This window comes from Cynocephalus volans, chromosome 4 (assembly GCF_027409185.1).
Source record: "Cynocephalus volans isolate mCynVol1 chromosome 4, mCynVol1.pri, whole genome shotgun sequence".
Lineage (NCBI taxonomy): Eukaryota > Metazoa > Chordata > Mammalia > Dermoptera > Cynocephalidae > Cynocephalus > Cynocephalus volans.
In genome coordinates, this window is record NC_084463.1 from 109,279,651 (window position 1) to 109,303,816 (window position 24,166).

The 24,166-nt window shown below is 47.4% G+C and overlaps 2 protein-coding genes and 2 non-coding genes across 8 annotated transcripts in view; 3 read left to right on the forward strand and 1 right to left on the reverse strand.

Moving 5' to 3' along the window:
- The first annotated feature begins 1,342 nt into the window (after positions 1–1,342).
- On the forward strand, positions 1,343–4,422 carry RPL27A (ribosomal protein L27a). Its single transcript, XM_063093897.1, has 5 exons — positions 1,343–1,411; positions 1,773–1,836; positions 2,284–2,359; positions 3,060–3,234; positions 4,250–4,422. Exons 1-5 carry the CDS (start codon positions 1,409–1,411, stop codon positions 4,376–4,378), a joined length of 447 nt encoding a protein of 148 aa, XP_062949967.1. The 5' UTR covers positions 1,343–1,408; the 3' UTR covers positions 4,379–4,422.
- LOC134377447 (small nucleolar RNA SNORA3/SNORA45 family) lies at positions 2,530–2,659 on the forward strand. The gene has a single exon (XR_010023489.1). It is a non-coding gene; the product is annotated as a small nucleolar RNA SNORA3/SNORA45 family (small nucleolar RNA).
- Positions 4,013–4,143, forward strand: LOC134377446 (small nucleolar RNA SNORA3/SNORA45 family). The gene has a single exon (XR_010023488.1). It is a non-coding gene; the product is annotated as a small nucleolar RNA SNORA3/SNORA45 family (small nucleolar RNA).
- A 6,353-nt stretch (positions 4,423–10,775) lies between the features above and the next one.
- The window catches only part of DENND2B (DENN domain containing 2B), a 148,190-nt gene continuing 134,799 nt past the window's right edge, over positions 10,776–24,166 (reverse strand). For all 5 annotated transcript variants that reach the window (XM_063093367.1, XM_063093369.1, XM_063093368.1 and 2 more), the window contains 9 exons: positions 23,829–23,906; positions 23,123–23,263; positions 19,320–19,468; positions 15,547–15,724; positions 15,220–15,261; positions 14,044–14,155; positions 13,211–13,450; positions 12,234–12,320; positions 10,776–11,578 (listed from right to left, as the gene is read on the reverse strand). In XM_063093367.1, coding sequence (XP_062949437.1) covers positions 11,544–11,578; positions 12,234–12,320; positions 13,211–13,450; positions 14,044–14,155; positions 15,220–15,261; positions 15,547–15,724; positions 19,320–19,468; positions 23,123–23,263; positions 23,829–23,906 — 1,062 coding nt within the window. In that variant the 3' untranslated portion in view covers positions 10,776–11,543. The remainder of the gene's footprint in view (positions 11,579–12,233; positions 12,321–13,210; positions 13,451–14,043; positions 14,156–15,219; positions 15,262–15,546; positions 15,725–19,319; positions 19,469–23,122; positions 23,264–23,828; positions 23,907–24,166) is intronic.

Here is a 24,166-nt window from a genome sequence, read left to right on the forward strand (position 1 = left end):
GGAAGCGTCCATTCAGTTTGGTAATTGGTTCATTAATGACCTTAGTAAGAGCAATTTCACTGAAGTAGTAGGCCTGAGAGCTAGACTGCAGTGGATTAAACAAAGAATGGCAAACAAGCAAATGGACAGGATTTGTAGACTACTATTCGTTTGGGGAGCTTGACTGTAAAGAGCAAGGGTAGTAGATAGAGAAGGGAGAATTTAGAATATTTTAGCTAAAATATATTTTAGCTGAAGGAAGCAAGACAGAGAAAAATAATTACACAATAATTGAGGGATGGGATCTTGAACACTGGTTGAATGAGCCAACTTAAGACAGGAGGGACTCCTCTTACGCTATTAGTAAAGAAAGGAAGGTGAGGTTAAGTTCATATATTCACTCAACAATTACTTCTTGAACATGTACTACATGCCAGGAAGTGGGAGTGCATGGATAAAAGAACACAATCCTTAAGCCCATAAGGAATCTGGTCTAGTAGGGAAGATAAATGTAGATCAATAATTAAAGAGCTGCGTACTAGACTGTGTGGTGATACAGATGGGGAAGTGAATAATTATGACTGAATGGGTCAGAGGTTTCACAGAGGAGGAAATGCTTGCAACGGGTCCAGGTTGGGCAGTAGCTCTCTTATCCAGCAGGGGTCAAGGGCGTGTCAAAATGGATTCCGGAGAAAATTTAAATGCGGTGGCATTAAGAAAAAGTATTTACAGGGTCTGAATTAGAAGCAATCAGGAATATAGGTCCCTGAAGAGAAAAGGTTGTTCAAACTTGAGAGGACGTGCAAGATGTTAGCAAAGGGCAAAGGAGAATGGAAGGCGGATGTCCACTCAGGAGTGTAGGCGAACATTTCGGGAGAAGCCCAAGTGCTTAAAAGTGAGCAGAGAGAGACACGAGGTGGGCACACGGAGGGTGTCACTGTGGCTCCTCACTGCGGAGGACACTCAACATCACCAGGCCCGAGCACACCACTAAGAACTGGAGAAGCGCGTGGGCCCGTTCAGGGCTGGGGCATTAAGGTGAGGAGCTGAGAGGCGGAGGCCCTTCGAGTTAGCTTAGGCGGTTCCTGGGCCCAGGATCCAGAAATGGGGCCGACCCACCTACGCAGCGGCGGCGTGCATCAGAGCGCCCCATGCCCCCTATTCCTCAACAGTTCACAGCCTCCGAGCCAGGCACAACGAGCTGTGCTAAGGAGAATTTACGGCCACCAAGTCCCTGTGACGTCGCTGCGAGGAAGACGACTAACCGTAGGAAGGGGAATCATCCGCCAGACACACGAAACCCGCGAGACCAAGGAGACCCCGCCCGAGTCCCGCCTCCCTGCCGGAAGTGAGACACTTGGCCCCGCCCCCACGCTCGGTACCTCGCGAGACTTCGCTGAGGCCTCTCTCTTTCGTCTCTGTCGCCGCCATGGTAAGTGATTCTCTTCTTGCCTCCTTTTCTTTGCCGGCGCGGGCCCGGAGTTCTAGTCCTGTTTCCCCCCTGCCACCCACCCCGACCTTGGCCGGGTGTGACAGGCCGCGTATGGCTGGCCGCAGGGCAGGGTGGCTGGTGTGGGCCCGGAGCTGGGCCAGGGCCGCGTGTTCGGCCCGCGGTTCGGATCTCTAAGGCGCCACCCAGATGAAGCCTCACGGCTCGGAGCCAGTCCACAGCCTGAATGCGCTAGAAGGCAGGGCCTTGACCCCCAGGCCTATAGGCCCATCTCAGGCTGGCGAGCATCCCCCCTTGCCCCTTCTTCCGTAGGCCTCACCGCTAAGCTCCTTTTTCCACACAGCCATCCAGACTGAGGAAGACCCGGAAACTAAGGGGCCACGTGAGCCACGGCCACGGCCGTATCGGTAAGTGCCGGCTTCCCCTCCTGCTTGGCCTTGTGCTCTCTTTTTCGGGTGCTTAGCTAGTCAGGAGGTAGGTGGCTTAGACGAGGGTTAGAGTAAGACCTTTTTGCTGTCGTCAGATTAAATTGGATAGCTGTTGGTTTTTTTCTGTTAAAGGGTCCTTTAGTACTCCAGTTTTAGAGAATTTCGCATCAGTGGGTAGATAAAAATTGAGCTGGACAGAGTACTGAATTAGTGGAAGACATGGGATGTTGTGGGAGTGCTGTGATGTGGAACGTTAAAAAGATTTTAACCGGAGTCTTGAAGACATAGCAATGCCGAGAGAGAGTTGTAGACTGGGAACAGCATAAGCGAGGGCACTGACGTGTGGGAAATGCTTTGCTTTGCGCGAGGTAGTATTGAAGGCCTGGAGAAGGCTGTGTTAGCCATGTAGCTTTGTAATTCCTGCAGGCAAGCACCGGAAGCATCCGGGAGGCCGGGGTAATGCTGGTGGCATGCATCATCACAGGATCAACTTCGACAAATAGTGAGTGTTTCTTGGACTGTTTTTTTACTGACATGGACAGCTTTGGAGGTAGGGGATGAGAGAGCTGGATTAAAACATCTCCACTCTGGGAGCAAGTCTTTTACTCACAAATCTTGCCTATTGCTGGCTTTTACCAAGTTAACACTTGATATGAGCTGAGAGAACTGATCATCGAGGCTAGAGTCACGCTTGGGTATAGGCTGTTGCCTTAGTGTGCTAGAGCCCTCGAAGAGTAACTGCTGACCTTATTCACTGGCTGTGGGCCTTATGGCACAGTCAGTCACCAGGTTAGTGACACACTTCACGTTGACCTAAACAACTGTTCGATTCACTTATAGATACAAATTAGGAGATAATATATTTCTTGACTATTTCTTAAAGAGATCTCTATTACAGAAGTGTGTAGATATTCCACAGAATGCTGTCAAGTGACTTGAATTTTGGTCTTGGTGCTATCTCTGACTTCCTCAGCAATATATCCTGGTTGCATGAAATAAAGCTAGCCTTTTCCTCCTAGTAGTATTGGTGGTTTTTAAAGATTTTTTTAATTCAATAAATGTATCAAGTGCCTGCTATGTGCCAGTCACTGGTCTACATCAGTGAGCAATTTACACTGTAATGGGGGAGGCAACTGTAAAGGTGATATACATAGCTTCTTATTTGGAATGAGGTTACGAGGGTGGTTACCTTCTCTTCCCAGTCACCCAGGTTACTTTGGGAAAGTCGGTATGAGGCATTACCACTTAAAGAGGAACCAGAGTTTCTGCCCAACTGTCAACCTTGATAAATTGTGGACCTTGGTCAGTGAACAGACACGGGTAAATGCTGCTAAAAACAAGACTGGAGCGGCTCCAATCATTGATGTGGTGCGATCGGTAAGTGAATTAAATATTTATTGTTTTTAGTTCCTTTACAAAACTCTGGGTTAATTGAATCCACTTAATCTCCCACCCGAAGTTTATCCTACGTTTACCCACTTACCTACTACTAGATAATTCCACCTTTTGGTAGAATTATCGTAGGTAATTCACTGTGACCAAAGTGGAACTCTTGCCTACCCACCCACCCCCCACTCCTTGCCCTGCTCTTATTTTGCCTCACAGAAATGAAAACTCAGGAAACACAGATTTATCAAATATTTTGTTGTGATACAGGCAAAATATTTGAAGAGTAATCTTCCCACTCCCTCACTCATTCAAATACTTCATTTTCACTTGATTTTCACTTGAATGTCTTTCCGGTCAGTAATCAGTTCCTACTGTCATTGCCCTTATTCTAGCAGGTTTGCACTTCTCACCTGAGCTATAGGTTCTGATCTTGAGCACAGCTCTCTTGGCCCTTTGTGTTGCTTACAGAATAAAATCCTAATATGTTTGATTATTTTTAAAGGCACTGTGTTTATCTGAAGAGGTTTCTCCTCAAAACAGACATTTTTTAAAAATATCATTGGGGGTGCTCGTCTTTGTGTCAGTCTTAACCTCCCATGAGTATGGAGAGATAGTCTTTTACAGAGGCCAGAACTCCTCCTAGGGAGGCTTTCGATTAAGCATTAATGTCCCTTGAGCAATTTTGGTGGTCAGGACTTGGAGCATTTCTGGGAACATGTTAGTCCTTTTTGCTTATTGGGGTAATTGAAAGGGAGGCTTGTGCTTTGCCGGGGCTAGAGTCACATCCTGACACAACTCTTGTCCTGGTGTGCTAGAGTCCTCGGAGAGAATCTACTGGTCTTGATTCACTGCTGAGGGCTATCAGTGCCCCCATTAGTGCCCAGATCAGAAACATGGCCTACCTGCATTCTAGAAAGTGGGTCAGCAGGCATCTTTTCTCATATTCATCATGGAGTTGGTACCTGCTGTGGTGTATTATAAACTGTTTTTTCTGTTCTTCTAGGGCTACTACAAAGTTCTGGGGAAGGGAAAGCTCCCAAAGCAGCCTGTCATCGTGAAGGCCAAATTCTTCAGCAGAAGAGCTGAGGAGAAGATTAAGGGTGTGGGGGGGGCCTGTGTCCTGGTGGCTTGAAGCTACATGGAAGGAGGTTCATTAAATCTAACAAATGGCTTTTCTCTTGTAGTCTTGAGTGTAGGTTCTTTGGTGGTATCTCTATACCCCTTCCTGTACCTTGGAAACTCACCTAACAGATTCTCAGAGTTAAGGATATGAGGTCGTGGATTCCTACTGACTCCCCTTAGAAAGTGTGTGGTAGAGATAGTATTTCCATTTGTAAAATGAAAATGATACCTGTTGATAGTTGAAATAGCTATTGAAAAGCCTATTTGCATCGTACTTTGTATTTTAGTGAATAGGAGAATGTACCTTTAATGGAGCTTTGAAAGGGAAGATTCCATTTTGATGGGGCATGGATTTTGATGGCTCTCGTTCTAAAGAGGAACAGGGTGATAGGATAGAGCCAGTTTTTTAAGATCTAATTCCTGAGCATAAGTTTTTTCCACATGGCGCCTTCATCTTGGATCAAGTTCTCATTACAACTAGAATATAATGAATCAAAATCTTGAGGTGAGGTCCAGCAATCTGAACTTAAAACACCAGGGCTTTTATCAAAGTGGATTACATTCCAGTAAGCAGTTGTCAGAGATTTATAGATCCCTAGGCATAGGCATTCTTTGAACTTTAAGAATAATGATGAGATTAATTTTACATTTAGTCTGAAATGTATATTGTGGAGAAAATTGGGAAATGTTGAAGGCCAGACTCTGGAATTAGGTTTTCTAGGGTTTGTATCTCTTGCTACTGCAAAATCTTGATACTGACCAATGCTTGGTTACAAATAGGATACTCATGGCTCTCAGGGTAAATTCTAATTTGCTACAGTTATTCCTGAGATTTTGAGCTTTTTTGACCCAAAGTAAAACAGTCTAGAACCCTGGGCAAAGAAATTAAGGTGGCACAAAGAAATTAAGCTGCTCAGTTTGTGGAGGTTTCCTTGCTTTCTGGGGTTATGTATGGGCTGGGAACCGTGATTTTCTATGGGACAAATCTATCATGACAATCTTTAGAGGATGTTGGGAATCAAACAGAGGAAGCACAGAGGAGAAATTGAATTGAATTGACTTGGATAAGAATAGAGTTACAAGGAGTCAGGAAAACTATTCAGTTGGACAGTCTTATAACTGGATCATTAGGGTTTGCATCTTCCATTATGGTACTGACAGGGGTTGGGGGGGGGAATTCTCTCCATTAGGGTCATTTTGAAGACTTATAAACACAGAAGCCGAGTCCAAGGTTCTATAATAGGTAGTCACTAGTAAATAAATTAAGAGATTCAACTTAATATTTGGTTTCAAAAGCTGTGTGACTTTTGAGACTTAGCCCAAACTCCTCATCTTTAAAATTTAGGTAAAAGTGCCTATTTGAGGATTGTGTAGATTAAGTAAAATGGGAAACATGCACTTAACCTTGGTGTTCAACTGTTTAACACACGTGTAAGTGTAAACTATTATGGGAGCAGATAGAGTCAACCTCCTTCATGTGATTGTCAATGGGAAAGTGGTGCAAGCAGAGGAAATAGCAAAATGTTTTAGAAAAGCAATTTGGAACCAAATGGGAAGTGCTGTTGGTGGAAGATGAGCCTGGAAAGTGGCTGGGCTTTATATCAGGGGTTGGCCTACAGTGGGAGCCTGGAGGCAGGACCAAGAAAGTGGGAATGAGGGTGGAAAATGGGTAGGATCAGGTGGCATAATGGACAAGACTTGGTGACTAAGTTGGAGTGGAGCAGACCACAAAATGGTTAGGCATGGAAGGGTCAAGTTTTGGAAGAACATGATCACTAGTGTCTTCCTTGGGAGTTCATTGCTGGTATCCAAGGTTCCCTTGTGGTAACTATCTGCAAATGACACTGTGTAATACTCATCCTAATCCTATATGGAGGTGCTAAATGCAAAAGTTACTAGTACAGCCATTGTAAACAGAAGATGCCTCTAGAAGCCATTTCTTCACATCCTGGAAGAGCAGCTGCTGATCTACCTTATTCCCAGCTTGTTCTCACCCCCAAATCTATCAGCTGGGCAGGCGCTCTGAGATGGGTGACATTAAAAGCCAAACGTCCACATCCCAAAGAAGGCATGACACATGATTTTATGTTTTAAATTTAGAGTGAAAGGTACCACTAGATACAATGTGACCCATAGTAAGGGAACACAGTGTTGGGTAAGACAGACTTTGTTCTACCTGATGAGCAGACTAAGAAATAGTTTTGAGCTCCACGTCTACCTTGACGCCAGTGATTTCTTGAGCCTACATTCAGTAACATTTTTTCATGAGACTGCCAAGCTGTTGCTAACGTACCCGGTGGGCAGATTCGTACTCAGTGTCTATTTAGTGGCTGACTAGTGTACACACAGAGTTGATGAGGTTCTCCCAAATGTGGGGAGCAGAGCTTTATCAGATGTCCTCCAACTCGGTGGCCTTAAGCTTTTGTTCACATACTTAAAATTGTGAAAACGGTACCACCTAGCATAGCACGTTGAGTTTTTTATAAGCTTGAGTTGCAAAGGGATAGAATTACTAGCCTGATGTGTATGTACTTTGTATTTTCGACCAAACCTTGCAGCTGCAGATAGAACTTCGGACTTGTGGAAAATGACAAAATTTGCAAAAGCAGCCCTTGTCAAAACAGGCTAAGTAGGATTTAAGTTTAAATAAATGCAAGAATCCCTCTTAGCCAACTATTCCAAGAAAAGTCAGCCCCTGGCACGGAAACAAGGCGAAAGCGCGCACCGTCGGCGACAGATGTGCAGCGTCCACCTACGCTCCCCGACGGCGGGGAGGCTACGGGGGCTCGGGCGGCTTGAAACCCGCAGCGCTCGGAGCTCCCGCGGCCGTCCATCGGTCTGCACCGCCCAATTTCAGCGGCTCCCTCACGACACATTCCAGAGCTCGGCGCTCTCTTCGGTCCCCGAGAACCACTTCCGGAGGGTGCGCAGTTCTGGTTCCGGGGTACTTATACCTCCCGCCCCCCGCCCAGCCACTCCCGGCCGGAAGCACGCTAGGAGTCTTCCCCAGCCTCCGGCTCGGCCGTTTCCGGCAGGGGGCGGGGCCGGCTCGAGTCGCCCGATCCGATATTTGCCGGGCGAGGCTGGAGGTTGAGCTTCAGCTCCGGCCTTGCTCGCTGCGCAGCCTTTGGTCTCCTTCCGAGGGAGGCCTCCGGGCCAGCTTTACTGCACTTCAAACCCCGCCTCGGGTGCGCGTAGGAACAAGAGGTGCGGTCTTTACGAACACTTTCAAGATGGTAATTTCCAAATATCTGAGAATTTACGTTGTTTCAATTGTCTAAAAGATAACGAGCACCAACTATGTTCAAAAGCTTAAGAAAAGTAAACGCATGTACAAGCATGCAAGTGTCCTGAGAAAAGGAATTTCCTCTTTGGGCTTTGGGAGGTGACGGAAATGATGTATGTTGTGGTAGTTTGTTTCTTGTTTAACCGAATGCATTATTACTTTCGTATTGAAAGGAGGTATAAATGGACAAAAAATAACTTTAAAAAGAAATAAGCTGCCAGAAACTTGTCAGTGCTGAAAAGTATTTTCTCTCGTTGGAGTTTTCATGGCCTTTGAAATTACACCCCCCACCTCCATGGGCAAATATACTTAACATTTTGGAATGCATAACACCTCATCTGGCTCTAAAAACTAATTGTGTTTATTTCGTGTACCATCCCTAGTAAAAGCTCTACTTTACATTCCAATTTTTATTTTACTTTCATTCCCACTTTCAGTTGATGCTGTTTTAAGTATTCTGTTGTGTATCCTTATAAATCATTTTGGGTACAAGGTAAGTTATAAGTCTACCCTGAAATAAAGGGTATTATTTTTAACAAAAATTTAATTAAAACCACAGCTCAGACTTACTTCCACAGACTATCCAATGTGAACCAAAGTTTGAACAATACCACTTTCCAAGGGCACGCCTTACAAATACTGCCCTTAAAAAGCCCAGGCTCCTTATTTCAAGACTACAGTTAACCAGAGCGTGGTTACTTACTGAAAAGAGCATTTAGAACATCGCCTGCCCTGCGTTAAAAGTTACCAGACTAATTAGAGGAGACAACCCAGGGCCTTTTTTAACTCCAGAACAGAGGAGGGCTGACACCTCTGTAGGCACTGGGACTTCCTGGTAGAGACAGCATTGCATTGCCCCTGAGCAATTGCCTGAGGGTTATCAGAAAGGCATCATTTAAGGACATTTGTTCTCAATGGCGGCAATTCCATCCTCTAGGGGATTGTTTTGGAAGTTTATCGAGGCCTTTTGGTCACAATCATGGGGGGTGGGTAGATGCAACCAGGGATGCTAGTGTTCTGCAATGGATGGGTTGGTCCTACACAACAAAGAAAAATCTAACTCCATTTACAAATAATCAAAAAGTGTTTTGTTCTGTTTTGGTTTTTTATGGTTTTTGTTTGGTTGGTTGGTTTTTTTTGCAGAGTTTTCATATACTTCTCAGTTCTCTAGGATTCCAACTACTGTTTAAATCAAGGGAAGTTCATACTTTTTGTTCAGAACATTTCCAAAAATTGTTCATTTCAGAGAACTCCCTCATCAACAATAACTAATCAGTAGGATCTGAGTTGATAATACAACACTTTTATCTGTCTGCATATGTAGCTATTGTAGTCATAATTCTCTATACAGGTATAGGCATCTAACTTCGTTATATCTTCTAGTACAGCTGTGCCCAAGCATTTACATATTTAAACATATGTTAAAACAAAATACTTCTCTTTTATTTCTCCCCTTTCATATTACAGTTAAGATATGTTTAAGGTAGATTATATTATCTATGACTTTCATTTCAGAATAGTAAAGTGGAGTTACAGTACGTGCTATAAAAAAAGTGTTAGATCTGATAGTGTGGAGAATCATTGGTTTAGGGCTCCAGAGATCATGGGAAAGCAAAACTTGGAAAGAAAACCTGAACAGATTTTGTCAGCTTCAAACCAGGCCGCTGTCCATACATCCTCTTCTCGATAAAGCTTCTGTGCCTTGACCTGAGCAATCACTGTATGGGCCCTTGCAGCCCATTCTGAGCCATTACGTGCCAGTATCAGTTTTCTGAATTGGAATGAAACTGCGGCCACAGCAGGAGGAAGGAGACATACCCTTCTGGGATTCACCCAAGGGTTAAGATGCACTGTTTTAAAGGTACATAAAAGGTTCAAAATTTATAAAAAATAATGATAATAATTTACACCTATACATCTTTGTTATCTGACCTCGTCTGAAGGTTCTTTAGAGCTACTTTTAAAAAGTGGGGCAGGAAGGCGCAGGACAGCAGGAGAGAGAGAAAGCACCTTTGGAAACCGTCTTTTATTATTAATGAAACCACTTCTGTGACTGTCATGAAACCCAGACTGGGATAACAGTGATGAGTTCTGGAGGTAACTACACCCCATTCTGAATTTTCTGGTTACACTCACTGTCTTCTCTCTCCACCTCAACTGAAAACCCAGACTCATAAGGCCTCAATCCCTGTCCTCCTTTTGCATTCCAGGCAAATGCAAAAGCCAACTCTGTAGAAGGCTTTTTCAGAGAAGAAGACTATGGTTTCTTCCTGGAAGACAAACCCTCCACTTTGTTTTTATGAGGCAGATAGCAGCCCCAAATCATAGATAGGTTGGGGCCTGCATGGGCCTCAATGGAGATAGGGGGCAGGAGGAAAGAAAATTCAGCATGAGATCATTTCCTGTTTAAACAGACTAGGTTGGAAGGACAGGATACCTTACTCCAAGGTTCAAATTCTTCCATACCCAAACCCAATACCAATGAAAAGTTCCAGCTCAGTGCATCATCTTGGGAGTTTTCAAGGCCTCTGCTCTACCGAGGCCCTGGTGGTTGGAAAGTCTAAATCACTCTTATTCCCCACCCTGCTTCTCTCCTTACTCTTCCATGGAATGTGACAGAACTTGTTCTATGCAAACTCAAGGTTCCAATGAAAAAAACTTCACAGAGTGACATGGAAGAGTCATAGGCTATGGGTCAGGGCTATGACCAAACCCTGGGTTAGCATTAGCTGGTCTTCACTCTACCAATGTCTGAATACCCAAAGACTGCTTAAGGGTTTCAGACTGAATAGGAAAAAGTTCAAATTCATCTAACAATGGAGCCAAAGGGCAAACAGCATTCTTTCCATCATTGGAAGCACATAAATTAAGTCTGAACAGATGGCTACTAGAGAGGAAAGCTGAACTAGAACAATGGTTAGATATCTTTTAAATCTAAGACCAGTCATACAAGTCTGGCCAGAGAACTGAATTTCAGTTCTCTGAAATTTTTCCAGGGAGGTCAGTGATCCCCACTGAGGCTAACCGCTAATCAGGTACTAAATTCCTTGCATGCTGGTGTTTCATCCCCAGGTGGCCTATCTCAGCCCATTCCCAAGAGAGAGAACTCTGGATAATGAAGTCAAGGAACACATGGGGCTCTGGGCCCAAACAACTGTACACTGTTTATTGAGAACACCCGTAAGGTGATGGGAAGGAGGGATGCCCTGTACCGCATCATGGCCACCACTGACTGGGGAGCCCAGAAAGCACTGGCAGAGCTGGGGGGGGCGGGGGTTGGGCTTCCCATGACTCACTGACCATCTCAGAGGGTAGGAGAAACAAGCAAGGACCAGTCCCAAGAGCCTGGTACCATGCTGCAAATGGGGGCTGACTGGCCTTTGCCTTTCAAAAACAGTGGGTTGGGAAGGTGGACTACTAGAAAAAAATAGAAACTCTAAGATTTTAAAAAAAATAGTCCTCCTGTACATAACAAGACAGCATCTGCTCCCAGGGCCCAAGACTGGCAGCAGGGGCCGCAAGCAGGCAGGCCAAAAGCCTCCAGGGAAGATCAGTGGTTCGGCTGAGACAGTCAGCTGCACATAATTGGCCAGTCACCAGCACCCAGCAAAACGTCATCCATGCTCGGGCAGGGCAGGAAAGCACCCGGCCCTTTGGGAATATACAAATATTTACCAGATTCTCTTTGCTTGTTACAAAACAGTTAAAGCTTACAGCAGATTATTTACAAACAGTATCCTGGGATATCATGAAGGCAAAGATGGGCTGGCTTAAAGGGTGGAGTCTGTGGTGGCAGAGCAGCCACAGCAGCCCAGAGGGTCCCAGGCTGGGCCCTCTCCCTAGGCTCCAGGCTCTGCAAGTCATTGGACTCTGCTACTGGGAAAGTTGTTTAATTCTTCTTGTGGAGGAACTTCATTTTGTTGCCTGTGGGCCAGAGAGGGCAAAAGGGAGAATATTTCAATGTCATCTCTTCCAACTTCTGCTCCCTCTCCTTCTAGCAGCCCTGACCCTCCTCTCAGTGAAAAAGGATTAGAAAGACTGGATTTTACAGCTGTGGTAGATCTGATCCAGGGTAGTGAAAACACTCTAATTAGGGCACTGGCATTAATCACTGTGTGGCTTTGGGCAAGCCACTTAACCTCTTTGGCCTCAGTTTCCCTTTTAACTGAGACATGCTATGATTCTATGATCTAGCTAGCTGAGTTCCTTGAAGGGAGTGTAACTCTGCAGGAAGGGCACTCTGGCACTGGTACTTTTGTAGACCCTTTATGGCCTAGAAGAAAACTCACTGGCTCTAACGGCCCTCAGATTCTCTCAGGAAGGAGTGCACCCAGAAAGACCTGACTTATACGAGAAGACCTGACATATGACTTATGTGGTTTCCCTTTGTTTTGCAGGTTGGTAAGTACTGTGCTAAATGCCCATGGAGCACTGGCTGAGAACCTTCTCTTCACCAAGGGATCTCCTGTTCTGTTTATAGCTCTAATATAAATACCTGTTGGCACTGATTGAGTATTTTGGGGCACAGATCTCCCAGCCCTCCCTTGTTGAACTTCTCATTTGTAACAAGGCTCCTTACCCAAACCTCGGAGAAACTTATTCATTCCACTTTGCTCAGTGTCTGGGAGTTCCTCTAAATACTGCTCTACTCGCTGCTCAAAGAGGCCTGGGTAAGAGGAGAGACAGGAACAGGAAAGAGAACAGTTATTGGAGGAATGGACGGGGAAGCCTATATGAGAGGGACCAATGGGCACAGATGCCAAAAAAGAAGAAAGCAAGTACCTAGGAATATAATTTGTAATAGCATCTTATTAGAATTCAGACTAGCTCATCAAAACTATCATTACTGACATCTCATGGATGTTCACTGCTAATAACAAGAAGACCCTCGATACCCTGCCTCCTAATGCACATTCCTGAGCTGCAGTACAGTAAGGATGGCATTCCTCATTTCAAAGCTTCCCCAATGGACACCTCTACCTTCTTTTAGACCAATGTACCATGTTGTTCCAAAAAGGTGGTTACACTGAATGAACAGTCTTAGTGTACAGAAGAAATAATAACCCCGAGTTTAGAAAAGTCATGATGAGATGAAAAAGCCCTGGAGTAAGCTGATGAAATAGCTAGAAATAAGATGACCACCTTCCTTGAATATGGTCTGCCACTAATCTAAGACAGCTAGCCCCATCCTCTCTAAGGGACTGCCCAATCCCTGGGTTCTCCCTCCGAATTGTTCAGTCTGGTCCTTTTCTCTGAATAAGAAGGGCATCTGAGGAGGGGATGGACAACCAATGGCATGCTGCTCTTAGGTGGAAATGAGTCCCACTCTAGCCATGTGGCTCCAGTCTGTGCATGGCCTTGTGAGGCATTTACTGGGACAGGAGAAGAAAGCTGCCTTGGAAGTTTCTATCAGAAAAAAAGGGGTGTTTAGAGGCCCGGTCCTAGCCAATACCTAAGAGCTTTCACCACAGTGCCTAGTTATTCAGCCCTGTTGGTGGCAGGAAAGTTAGAGAAGAGGGCTCATAGCCCACAACCCCCAAGCTCTTCTTGCCTTACCCTTTGCCCGACACTTTCTTAGCTCCCTGTCTTGAATGAAACCAGCAAACATCTGAGACTCCATAAAAACCTCAAGAAAACGGCGGATGCTTTTGGAGGCCACAGACTTGCGGAAGGCCTCCCGCTGAAAGGCCCTTTCCCCCTTCTCGCTCTGTGTCAGGAAGAGGGAGTAGTGCCCAACAGTCTCCACAAAGAACCGGATAAACACCTCCGACACCAGCCCATTGAGGGTATTACATTCTGGAAGGGAAAAGAAAATGTTTGAGGTTCAAGTCAACAACCTGCAAGGCCTCCAATCTCCAGCTGGAGTAGTCTCCATCTTACCAGCAAAACTTCCACCCAGTACCACTTCTGTGTTCTTGAAACTTTATCTCTTGTGCTCAAGGGCTTTTAACTAGCCCACGAGCTCCTGGAGGTCAGAAACTGTGCTCTGAACATGGAAGTTGGAACATGGAAGCAAATAATTACTGGATGAATGAAAGTAGAAACCAGAGGCAGAGCGCCACTTTCCTCATCACCTGAAGTGATGTGCCTGGCCTCCCAGGAAGAGGAAATTTCCCTCCATCTCCTGCAAAGGCTTGAGGCAAGGTCTGAGAGGGAGGAATAGTGTCCCACTAGCAATAAGAGTCTTTATGGTTGCAACCTATCTTTGGGTTTTCCTTCCCTCACCTCCTGGGGTAGAGAAGCCACTAGAGTGAAACAAATGTCCTATCCCTGCAGCCTCATCGGCTAGAAAGGGTCTAATGCAGAGAAACAGAGTGCCGGCCCTAAAAGGCCCAGACCCACAGCAGAGGGAGTCTGTAGCTGATTCTGCCCAGGCAAGCCTTCCTTACCATCATCGGAGTCGCTGTCAGAGTCCTGGGAGATCAGTTCATTTTTCCTCTCCAGAGCCTGCTCCAGAGCCGCCTGTAGCTTCCTAGGTAACAATGTGTCCTCATCATCCATCTTCAGAAGAAGGAAGAAACAGTGATAATAATCATAGCTGACAATGACTGAGTACTTACTATGTGCTAAGCCCTGTTTGAAGAGCTTAACTGTATACAAGCATACTTCAAAAAGTTCATGGAAAGATTTGTATTATCTTTTCATTCTATTTTTCCAAAAAATTTTTGAAGTACCCTCGTAATCTCATTTAATTCTCCCAATAACCCTAATAACTATTATCAACCTCATTTTAAGATGAGGAGCTGAGGCACAGAAAGGTTAAGAAATTTGCCCAAGGTTACACAGATAAAAAGTGGTAGAGCTGGTGGGCATTCACTGCCCAGCCAGGGGTTCCTACCCCAATACCCTTGTGAAGTCTCCCCAATTCCTGTCTTCTCCAGGAGGGAAGCATAGGTGGCTCAGGGCAGGGAGACCGTGGCCTAGCCTGTCTCAGGTATGAGGTTAAGCTGTCATTCCTGTCTCTACATTCTGGTTCAGTGTCCATATCATTATGCCTTGCACCTGGAAGCCGCAGCTCTGTCGGTGGTGTGTGACACACAGTATTATACTCCCAGAGGGGATGGCATTCGGTTGTGCTCCTTTGTAGAGGATTTCCATGACTAACAAAGGCTTTTTGGATGATTGTGCACATTACATAGCACACTACAGCTATTTGTATAACCCCCCAGCAACATTTCAAGCCATGTGTTATTCCCATCCCTGCTTTAGAGATGAGAGCACTAGCTCAGAGAAGTTCAGAGGCCTGTCTAGACCACGTGGCTCAAAGGCGGCAGAGCCCAGAGGTTAAGTTTTCCAACTTCAAGGCGTGTTCTTCACAATCCCACACTTGCCCTCCAGAAGCTAATGATGCCAATGGAAAGGCAGATCCTGCTGAGGTCAAGGGTTATCAGATTAGCTTCTCTCCACCTCTGTCTATTCTTTGAGTATAGAATCCAAAGAGCTCAACAAACAGGCTGCAAAGGTTGAGCAGTATATGTGATTGTGTGGGGTGCTCAGGAGCCTGAGTCTGATAAACATCCGGCTACCCTAGGGCAGGCTGAGATTCTGCAGTGTACTGTGCTTACCTGTCGGATGAATCGGTCAGATCCCAGATTCACCATCAGTGCCTGAGGAAAGAAGTCATTAACAGCAGTGGTTTAGGTTATGAGTCCTGCAATGCCCTCTGCCGGGCCTCCAGACCTCCCAGGTTCCAAGGGTCGGATAACGGGAATAACTCCAACTTGGGATAGATCTCCCAGGGAGAAAGGGTAAGAGCTGGGTATACAGGCCCAGAGGCCACAAATAAGAAGATCCCAGCAGCCTTTCTCCCTTCTCTCTGCCCTTTCCTCCCAAGGGTTTCAGTTCCTTCCTTCCTCCACCCTTCCCCCCAGCTGGTTCCCCTGGTGGCCCACCTCCTCCACAGGCAACTCCTTCAGTTTGGGGAGGGAGCTGGAGAGCAGGCCAACGAGAAAGGGAGTGGGACAGCAGACGATGTCAATCATGGAGGCCGGGAGGACAGGAATGAAGGTGTGCTGCCAGGAGAAGGGGTACAGCAAGGCCACCACCGCATGGGAGCAGCTGGATAGGGTACTGATGGATAGACAGAGAGAGACAGAGCACCTGAGCCCAAAACCAGCACCTCTGGAGAAGGGTAGTTAGAGCCTGCTGGGGGCTCTGGACATCCTATGATATTAAACCTCCCAGTGCAACAAAAATGCTAACAGGGTTCAGGAGCCTAGGTCAGACCCTGCAGACTAGTGAAGCCCCCACCTTCCTATTGCTTAGGGCCTTAAGGACACTAGTGCTTCCCTCTTTGGTGAATCTATCTACAAACTGCTATGCAGGTATGTAGCAACACTTGAGCATACAAAAGAGGATGGACAGACACACACACATACACACATACAAACACCTCCCAAGGACCACTGAGATTCACAGGCCTGACCTACTGTGGGAGTATCAGCTCTGGCTAGAGAGTATAAAGGGTAAGACCCACAATAGTTGATCACAAATCCACAAGAGCTGGAGAGTCCTACAGAAGTCATCTTAACAATTCTGCATTTCACTGCTGGGGCCAGCAATACCCAGGATCAGTTTGGTCAAAAGTGGCAGAGCTGGGACACACCAGTTTTACTGTCTCCAAGCTCAGCATTACTTCTACTGCTCTGCCTCTCACTTTCCATTCCTTTCTCTCCCTAACTAGAAACAGTGGTCTGATGGAGGAGGGAGTGCAGAGAAATCATAAGGTGAGGCATCTGGATCCTGCTGAAGGTGCCTACTCCCATCTTTCGTCTCAGGCTTCAAAGCAGCCTCCAGGGGCTGGCCGGTTAGCTCAGTTGGTTAGAGCACAGTCTTATAACACCAAGGTCACGTGTTCAGATCCCTATACCAGCCAGTCACAAAGAAAAAAACAATAAGAACAAAGCAGCCTCTAGACACAGGAGCCCCATGTGGCTGGCTGCCTAAGCCAAATGACCAATGGGAGACAAGGAGGACAATCTCTAGGTAGCTAGCTAGAAAGTACAGTAGTGAGTGCACACTCCCCACGTGTGCTGAGGGTTGGCATGGGCCGCTGGTAAACATGGGAGACACACCTGGCCTGAAGGACCCGATCTGTCAGGAGGAGAGTCAACGGCCCTCCCTTAGGGACCATATTACAGATGAGGCGACAGAAACCTTGAGCCCAGCTCATTTTCAAGCTTGACTTTCCCTCTGCATCTCTTGGTCCCATTTATCAGCCATAAAAGCCCCGGGCTCTACCTGAGGAGCTCCAGCAGAGATTCTCACCCTTTCGCATCTGATTCCCCTCCCCCCACCCACCCCAAGTGAGAGAACATGGGTCCCAACTATGACAGAAACAAACCCACTTTTCTAGAAGAACCTCTGGATGGTCACAAGTGCTTGTCAGTCAGTGCCTTGCTTGGCTGTCTTGCCACCTTAGGCATACCTAAAACACTGCTGGGCCTTGAGACAGAGATACAGGTATCCTGGCCTTGACGGTCCCTCCCCTGGAGACAGCAGTTCCCCATACTCCAGGAGAGTTGTCCAAAAAAGATATAGAAAAGGGCTGTCTCAGCATTGAGGACACACTGGTCTTCACAATCCCCTCCAATGGACCTGGAGCTTGGGAGGCAGAAGGTTTTGTACTCGTAGGGCCAATGAATTCGGAGCCTGGGTACCCTCTCCTAACCCCCAGAACTAGGCAAGATGGACAAAGGCCTTGTGGAAAACCTAAAACATGAGCAATGGAATATGAATTGGCTGGACCGACTCACAGACAGTCCAGGTCTCTGTGCCATCACCAGGCTGCCTACGCCCCGCCTGTCCAGTCAGAGACAAACCTTGAGTAGGGAGGACATTTCTTCTAAGACCCAAGACTGGCAGAACTTGAATACTGAGCCAGGCCGAGAACAGGACCCTGGGGTATTTTCTTCCCAGTATGGTCCGGGAATGTGCTCAGAAGCAGCTGCAACCACAGGAAACAATTGCTGTATTCACGGCCCTACAGGAGTAGGGCTGAGCGTTGGGGTGGTAAAGAGGAGGCTCAGCTCTGAGTGAGGGGGAGGGACCTTCAGGAAAAGAAACCTCAGGGTCCAGGCTCTGTTAGGGGCCACTAAGGTTTGGCCAGGCCAGAGCACCAAGCTGGGCAGCCACGAGCTTTGCTGGCTGACAATGACCATGGCTGGCAGAAGGCAGCAGACAGGGCCTCGTGGAGCTGCCACATACCCAGCTAACTGTAGCTGCAGGGCTAGGTCCCTTCACAAGGGCCTGATGGGCCCACAAAACACCTAGAACCATAGGACAAAGAGGCACTGAGGCTGTGACAGGAACAAGTGAGGGGCAGTTTTCATTTCTAAATGCTGGCACTCTCTGGAAAAGTCAGTAGCTCTGGTTTTTCCTCCTTATTCCTTCTCCTGGGCTGAGGGTGGACCTGGGTTCCTGTCCCAGTGCTCTATGTGGGAAACGAGCAATCCATTTCTCCTGCTCCTCTCAGCTACCCCCTCATATATACAGAAGGATGTACCTCAGAGATGTGGGACTTATTGGGGGACAAACCAGAAAGGACTTTTCTTTACTGCCCCTCATCTCAGCACCAACATATGGTATGGCACAGAGCAGATAGCTGAATTAATTTTTAAATAACTGAGTTAATTCCACTGCTCTAGAGAAACTACTGCTTGTGATGGATTCTTTGACAAAAAGAATACACAGTGTGTCTCCAAGATCCCATCCTCTCTGCCTGTCCCATCACTCAGATACACCTTTTTTTTTTAAACCTCAGCTGCCTATTAAGCTCCAACTTCTTCCTTCCCAGAAGGCCTCGTGTCCAATGACTGTCCTTCCTGCCACTCCTCCCATGGCCACAACCAGACCTTCTCAGCACCTCTATCTCTAAAATAATAAATGCCAACATTCTGAACCAAGACTTGTGATCCATCCAGCTCTTTCTTTATTCCTCCTACACCACCTCCCCTACCTCACTGGCACCTCCAGTCCCTAGACATCCTCTTTTTTCCTGGCCTGACTGGATAACCTTCCTTCACTCACTCTCCTCCCCGGCCCCCTCAATGCCCTCACCTCATCCTTCTCCACAGCTCCCCGAGTGCCCAGCCTGGGTCATTCCAGTCAACTGCCTTCTCCAGGTGACACGTCTATTGGCCATCCAGGATGGCTCCGTGCTCCTCACACCATCCCTAGTGAGTGCCCTTGCCCCTTCCTCACGGTGGCTCTTGCTAGAGTTTGTCACTCTCCTCAAACTCAGCTCCCCACAAAGATGGCCTTGCCTCCACCTCCAGAAGAAATGTAGCCATCAGCTAGAAATCTCCTTCATTTTTTACATTTTTCCATACAAACATATCTGCGCCTGCACAAACTTGGCTGTTGCAAAGGAAGACATTGTTCCTCCTCTTCCCTCAGGCCCAGTCCTCCACTGGGTTCTCAGCCCTGCCATCTGTGTGCTCCCAAACCCTGCTCCCTCAACCACGCTCTCTGCCCAGGTTTGCTAACCTCTCCGTCTCCACTGGATCTTTATCTCACTACACACACACACACTCACACTCTCTCACACACTCACACACACACATACAAATACCACAGTGTCCGGCACACACCAGGGCTTGTAAATACTTGTTGAATTAATTAGTGGATGTGTCTTCCCCTTCTCCCTTGCCCTGCTGGACCCAACCTGAGCTTATCTGCCACAAAAATGACCCGTCGCTCCAGCAGCAGTGAGGCAAAGATTCGGATGAGCTGGCGCACGCTGAGGCAGGTAAAAAGGCACTCAAAGTCTACATGCTCCAGCCGGGAGTCCATGGGCCGCCGCAGCTCTAACACCTGCAGGAGAACAATGGGGAAAGTGGGTGCCACCACCAGGTCCCTACACAAAACAACTAGACACTGGTTTACCCTTCCCACCCTCTCTTTTCAAGGATCTCTCACCTACCCCCACTATGCAACAAGACTCAGTCTCCTCCACCCTTAAGACTATAGCTCTGTTCCCCAACAACTCAAACTCGCCCCAGTATGTGGGCGAGAGGGTTAACTGTGAGAGTGGAGAAGACTCCAGAAGGAAGGAGTTGAGGGACGATCCTTCAGGATCTCAGGAAAAGGAGGAGAGCTGACTGCTCTTATAGATAAAGAGAACAAGGGAACTGCACAACCTCGTCTATAGGGTCCTTCCCAGGCAAAGGTCTTGTCCCCTACACTGACTAGACCCCACAATTGATCATTGCTCTCCAGGCCACAGGAAGAGCAAGATCTCTGCAACCCAGGACTCTATTCTCAGCCATCTCTGGAAAGGCAATGCTCATGTCCTTGTTGCCCTGTGACCTCCTTTTCCTGCTACAAAGAGCTTCCTTCCAGAAGTTATGTTTGTCCTGCCATCCTGGCCTTTATCTCCATCACCCTAAGTCCCATGCCAGAGACAAGGAAAACACAAAGAAAGAGCTATCTGGTCCACAGCCTTGCCAGGAAGCAGGACTGTCTTTATCAGGACCAGGCCTAGCTCTCTTCCCTCCAAAGGCTGTTCCCAAGGTCAGTGCTATGGCTCAGAGAGCCACATCCCTGGGGGCAGTCATGGGGGTGGAGGGTAGCAACTGACTCCAGCAGGAAGAACTCCAAAGTGGCTGTCACTGGGGCCTGCCTAGTCTCATCCCTTAGTGTCATAAATGTGCCGGCCTACTGAGAACCAGGGTGAGAAGTGAATTCCCTCTTATAGCCCTACGGTATCAGAGCTCTGTCTTTTCAAGGGGCTTTTACCCCATATCACCTTGTTTACTTCTCAGGATCTAAGAAAGCAAAGGAGTTCTAACTCCTATCTCAGTATCCATTCTTCTGGGCCTGAGAAAAGCAGCAAAATGAGCACAAGTCTTCATAACGATCTGTTTTCGCTGTTGCTCCTGTGAAATGGTGAACTCCCTGAAGGCCCAGGGATTGGCACAATGCTCGGTACACCCCAAATGCCCAGTGCATGTGGACTGAAGGAATGTCATACCACAATTACACCAGAGGTCTTCATACCCACTCCAGTCCCTGTCCCTACCCCAGAAGAAGTCAAAGTGAAACTCCACAACCCTCCCTCCTGACAGCCTTGCGTGCAGCCCACCAAGCTCTGTTCCACAGCATCCAGCCCCACACTCCTACCACCCCCGGGGGTTCAGGTCTCAAGGGTTGAGAATTCATACAGGCTGCTCAGGGAGACTGATGTAAGGACAGAGGGAGGGTGTGATTAACATCTGCTCAGGGAGCTAGCAGGGTATCTAGAAAGGGCCTCAACTGGGGTGGGGAGGGGTCAGGGAAGCATCTCAGAGCAGAAAATGCTTGACTTGGATTCCCCAAATAGAAAAGAAGGGAAGTGTCTGCTGGGCAAAAGGAAGCAGGGTTTGGAGAACAGTAAGTAATTCAAGTTAGAGAGATGAGAAATGAGCCCAGTGAGGTGACCAGGCCAGTTCCTGAAGAACTCCCAACCATTATGTTGGGCTATCAGGGCAAAGTCAGCTGTCCTGCCCCCCAGACCACTCATGAAACCTAAATCCCTCTAAATAGGGATGAGAGAAATGAGGCTAAGGGATAGAACTTGGGTGGGTATTTGCCACTGCCCAGAAAGCCTAACATGATTTCCTAGCTAGTCCCTCTCCCACACTTTGCAACAACTAATTTATTCTTCCCTCTCCCAGAACCCAACGCCTAACACTTACTCTGAGGATGACCTTCCTTTCTACTTTGAGAAAACCACAACCACCACATGAGAATCCCAAATCTACAAGCCATTGTTCTTGCCTCCTCTCCTAACAAAAGCCAATCCCTCCATGGAGCCCAGGACCTGTGCCTTCTCAGTGACAGTCTGACCACCCCCTCCCTATCCTACATCTTTAACCTCTTTCTGGGGGCCATTCCCACCAGCATCCAGACAACCGTCTTTAACAAACTCTCCCCTGGCTCCACCTTTCCTTTCATCTACTACCTGTTCCCTATGTCTCTTCACAGCCACACCTCCTGAAAAGATGTCTACACAGGCTGTTTCCACTTGCCCACCCCATTCTCTTTTCAACTCACTCCATCCTGGCTTCCAGGCCCAGGCTCCCTCTGAAATCTGCTCTTGTCAAGGCCTCCTGCCATGCCCCATCCCAACCTCGTGGGGTGTCTGACTCACCCGATCACTCCTGCCCTCTTGAGATGCTCCCTCCCTTGGCTTCTGAGCCAGGGCCCTCTCCTGGTGCTTCCATCTCCTTCAACTTCAGGGCTGCTGCTCCTCTAATGCAGGCCTCTACTTGTCAGGGTTCCTCAGGCCTGAGGAGGACCCAGCCCTGGGCTCTCTTCTCTTCCCTGTCTACATGCTTTACAACTAAATGTCTTCCCTTCGGTTTCTCATGGATATCTCAAACTTTACAAGACAAAATTGGACTCTTCCTCTTCCTCGTCCTCACCTGCTTCTTCAGGTACTCCCATCTCAGTGTATGTATGGCTCCATCATCTACCCTGATGCTCAAGCCAGAAAACGGGGAGTTGGCCTTAAAATCTCTGTAACACTTATTCCCTGTTTGCAATCAAACACAAAGTACATTGATCCTAATTCTAAAATATATCTCAAATACACCCACTTCTCATCTTTTCCATTACACCTTAATCTCTTGCCTGACTACTGTGATAGTATCCCAGCTGCTCTGTTTTCACTCCAACCCATTATCTACGTACTGCCAGAGTGAGCTTTTTAAAACATATATCAGATCTTATAATAAAGCCCTGCTTTAGACAAATCCAAAATCCTTAACTTGGCCTAACAAACCTCCCCACCACCACTACCCTTTCAACTATGTTGGCTTTTTTCAGTCCCTTGACAAGCACACGTACTTTCGCCTTTGCACATGCTGTTCCCTCTACCTGGAATAATCTCTTCCCATCCATAACCTCAGTCTCCCTCCTCCCACTTCATTTAGTTGCCTCCTACTTAGATCCCTGGTAAAATGTCACTTTCTCAGAGAAGGCCTTCCCTGGCTCCTAATCTAGAGCAGAGCCCTTGTCGCACACTCCCATAGGATCTTATGCTTTCACATGGCTTTTAACACATTTAGGAATTATCTATTTATATGTAAAAGTATTTATTTAATATCAGAATCTCTCACTAGACTGTAAACTCCATGAGACAGAGCTGTGTGCCTCTTTAACTATGACTCTGTCCCAAGATCTGGCACAATCCCTGATTGTGAGAGGGCACATATTCAGTATATATTGAATAAATGAACAAAAGGAAGGCAGGTAGAATGCAGTTTAGTCCAAAAAGCTCAGAGAAGGCCCCTCAGAGGGGCAGAGAGTTTGGCAACATTTACAGTCCCGTTGTTCACTTTTTCAATCCCTATTTGACTAGGTATATGGAATGGTAAGCAAGGAGGGGCCAAGTTCTGCACCTCCCAGAGACTGCAACCTTGGGTAGCCAAGTCCCACTTCAGCCTCAGCCCATGGCCTGAGAGAAGAGGCGACAGAAATCCCTACCTCATTGCCAGCACCTGGCAGGAATGTCTTCACTTTGATGGTCTTCCCTGGGGCTGGGAAGGGCGACTCCATGAGACTTCTCATGAAGGGATAGACCAACGCAGCAGAGATCCCACGCCGGCGCTCCACCTCATCTAGGACCTGTGCCCATACCAGCAGCCCAAAGAGGAAGGGTGTCAAGGCATTGCCCTTCCCTACTTCCTGGGCAGCGAAGAGGGCAGCCTGGCATCTGACCAGACTGGGCCAGAAGCTGGAAGATGGGAGGACTGTTTTGCTAGGATCTTCACACCCTACTGTTCCTGTTTTCCTGTTTTCAGTGACTGCTCTGTTCCCTAACTGGCCTTGCTTCAGTCCCCAAGAGCAGAGTAGCCAAGCAAAGGAAATACCACCCAAGAATTGACTCCCTGGGCATGCCTGGCTTCCCCAAGGACTCTGGCTCTGCCCACGGCCCAGGGTAGCTGTGACAAGAGCAGATACTACCAGTCACTACCAGCACAGGAGCTGGGAAAATGCCAGCCGGCTAGGTAGGGAGCAAGGCTTGGGAATAAGGAAGAAGTCAGAAAGATCACTGGTACTTGCTCTTATACTCTCTCTCTCCCGCTCTATCACATGCACAGGTGGTTTTCTCATCTAAGCTGGCTGCATATACTCCTATGGGAGCTGTCAGCTAGGGGGAGGGGGAGGAAAGCAAGTCAAAGCCTCCTACCTTGGAAAACAAGCCGAAGCAGCCAAGGCGGCTGATGACACAGTACACCTCTGGCAACCGAGGTCCCTTCCCACTTGGCTGGGCCAGGACAAGGAAGAGGAAAGAGAGATGGACACAGAAAATATCTAATTACTATATTTGGCTCCTTTTCCTTGGGAACTGAGGACTAAGGACTGCCCTTCCTCTGGAGTCTTGGATCAAGACTCCAAACCTCTTCTAAACCTCTATTCAACCAGGCCCCCAAAGGAAAGGCTGCCACTCTTCAGGGGCAGGTCTCGGCCTCTGCTGTGTCTTCCAGCCCTAGGTGCCAGGCTCTTGCCAAGCTCTACATAGCCTTC

Bases quoted from the DNA above. Each gene is read 5' to 3' on its own strand.
- RPL27A (XM_063093897.1), top strand. The intron at 2,360-3,059 runs GTGAGTGTTTCT...TTCTCTTCCCAG, and splicing joins AGGATCAACTTCGACAAATA to TCACCCAGGTTACTTTGGGA. The intron at 3,235-4,249 runs GTAAGTGAATTA...CTGTTCTTCTAG, and splicing joins TCATTGATGTGGTGCGATCG to GGCTACTACAAAGTTCTGGG.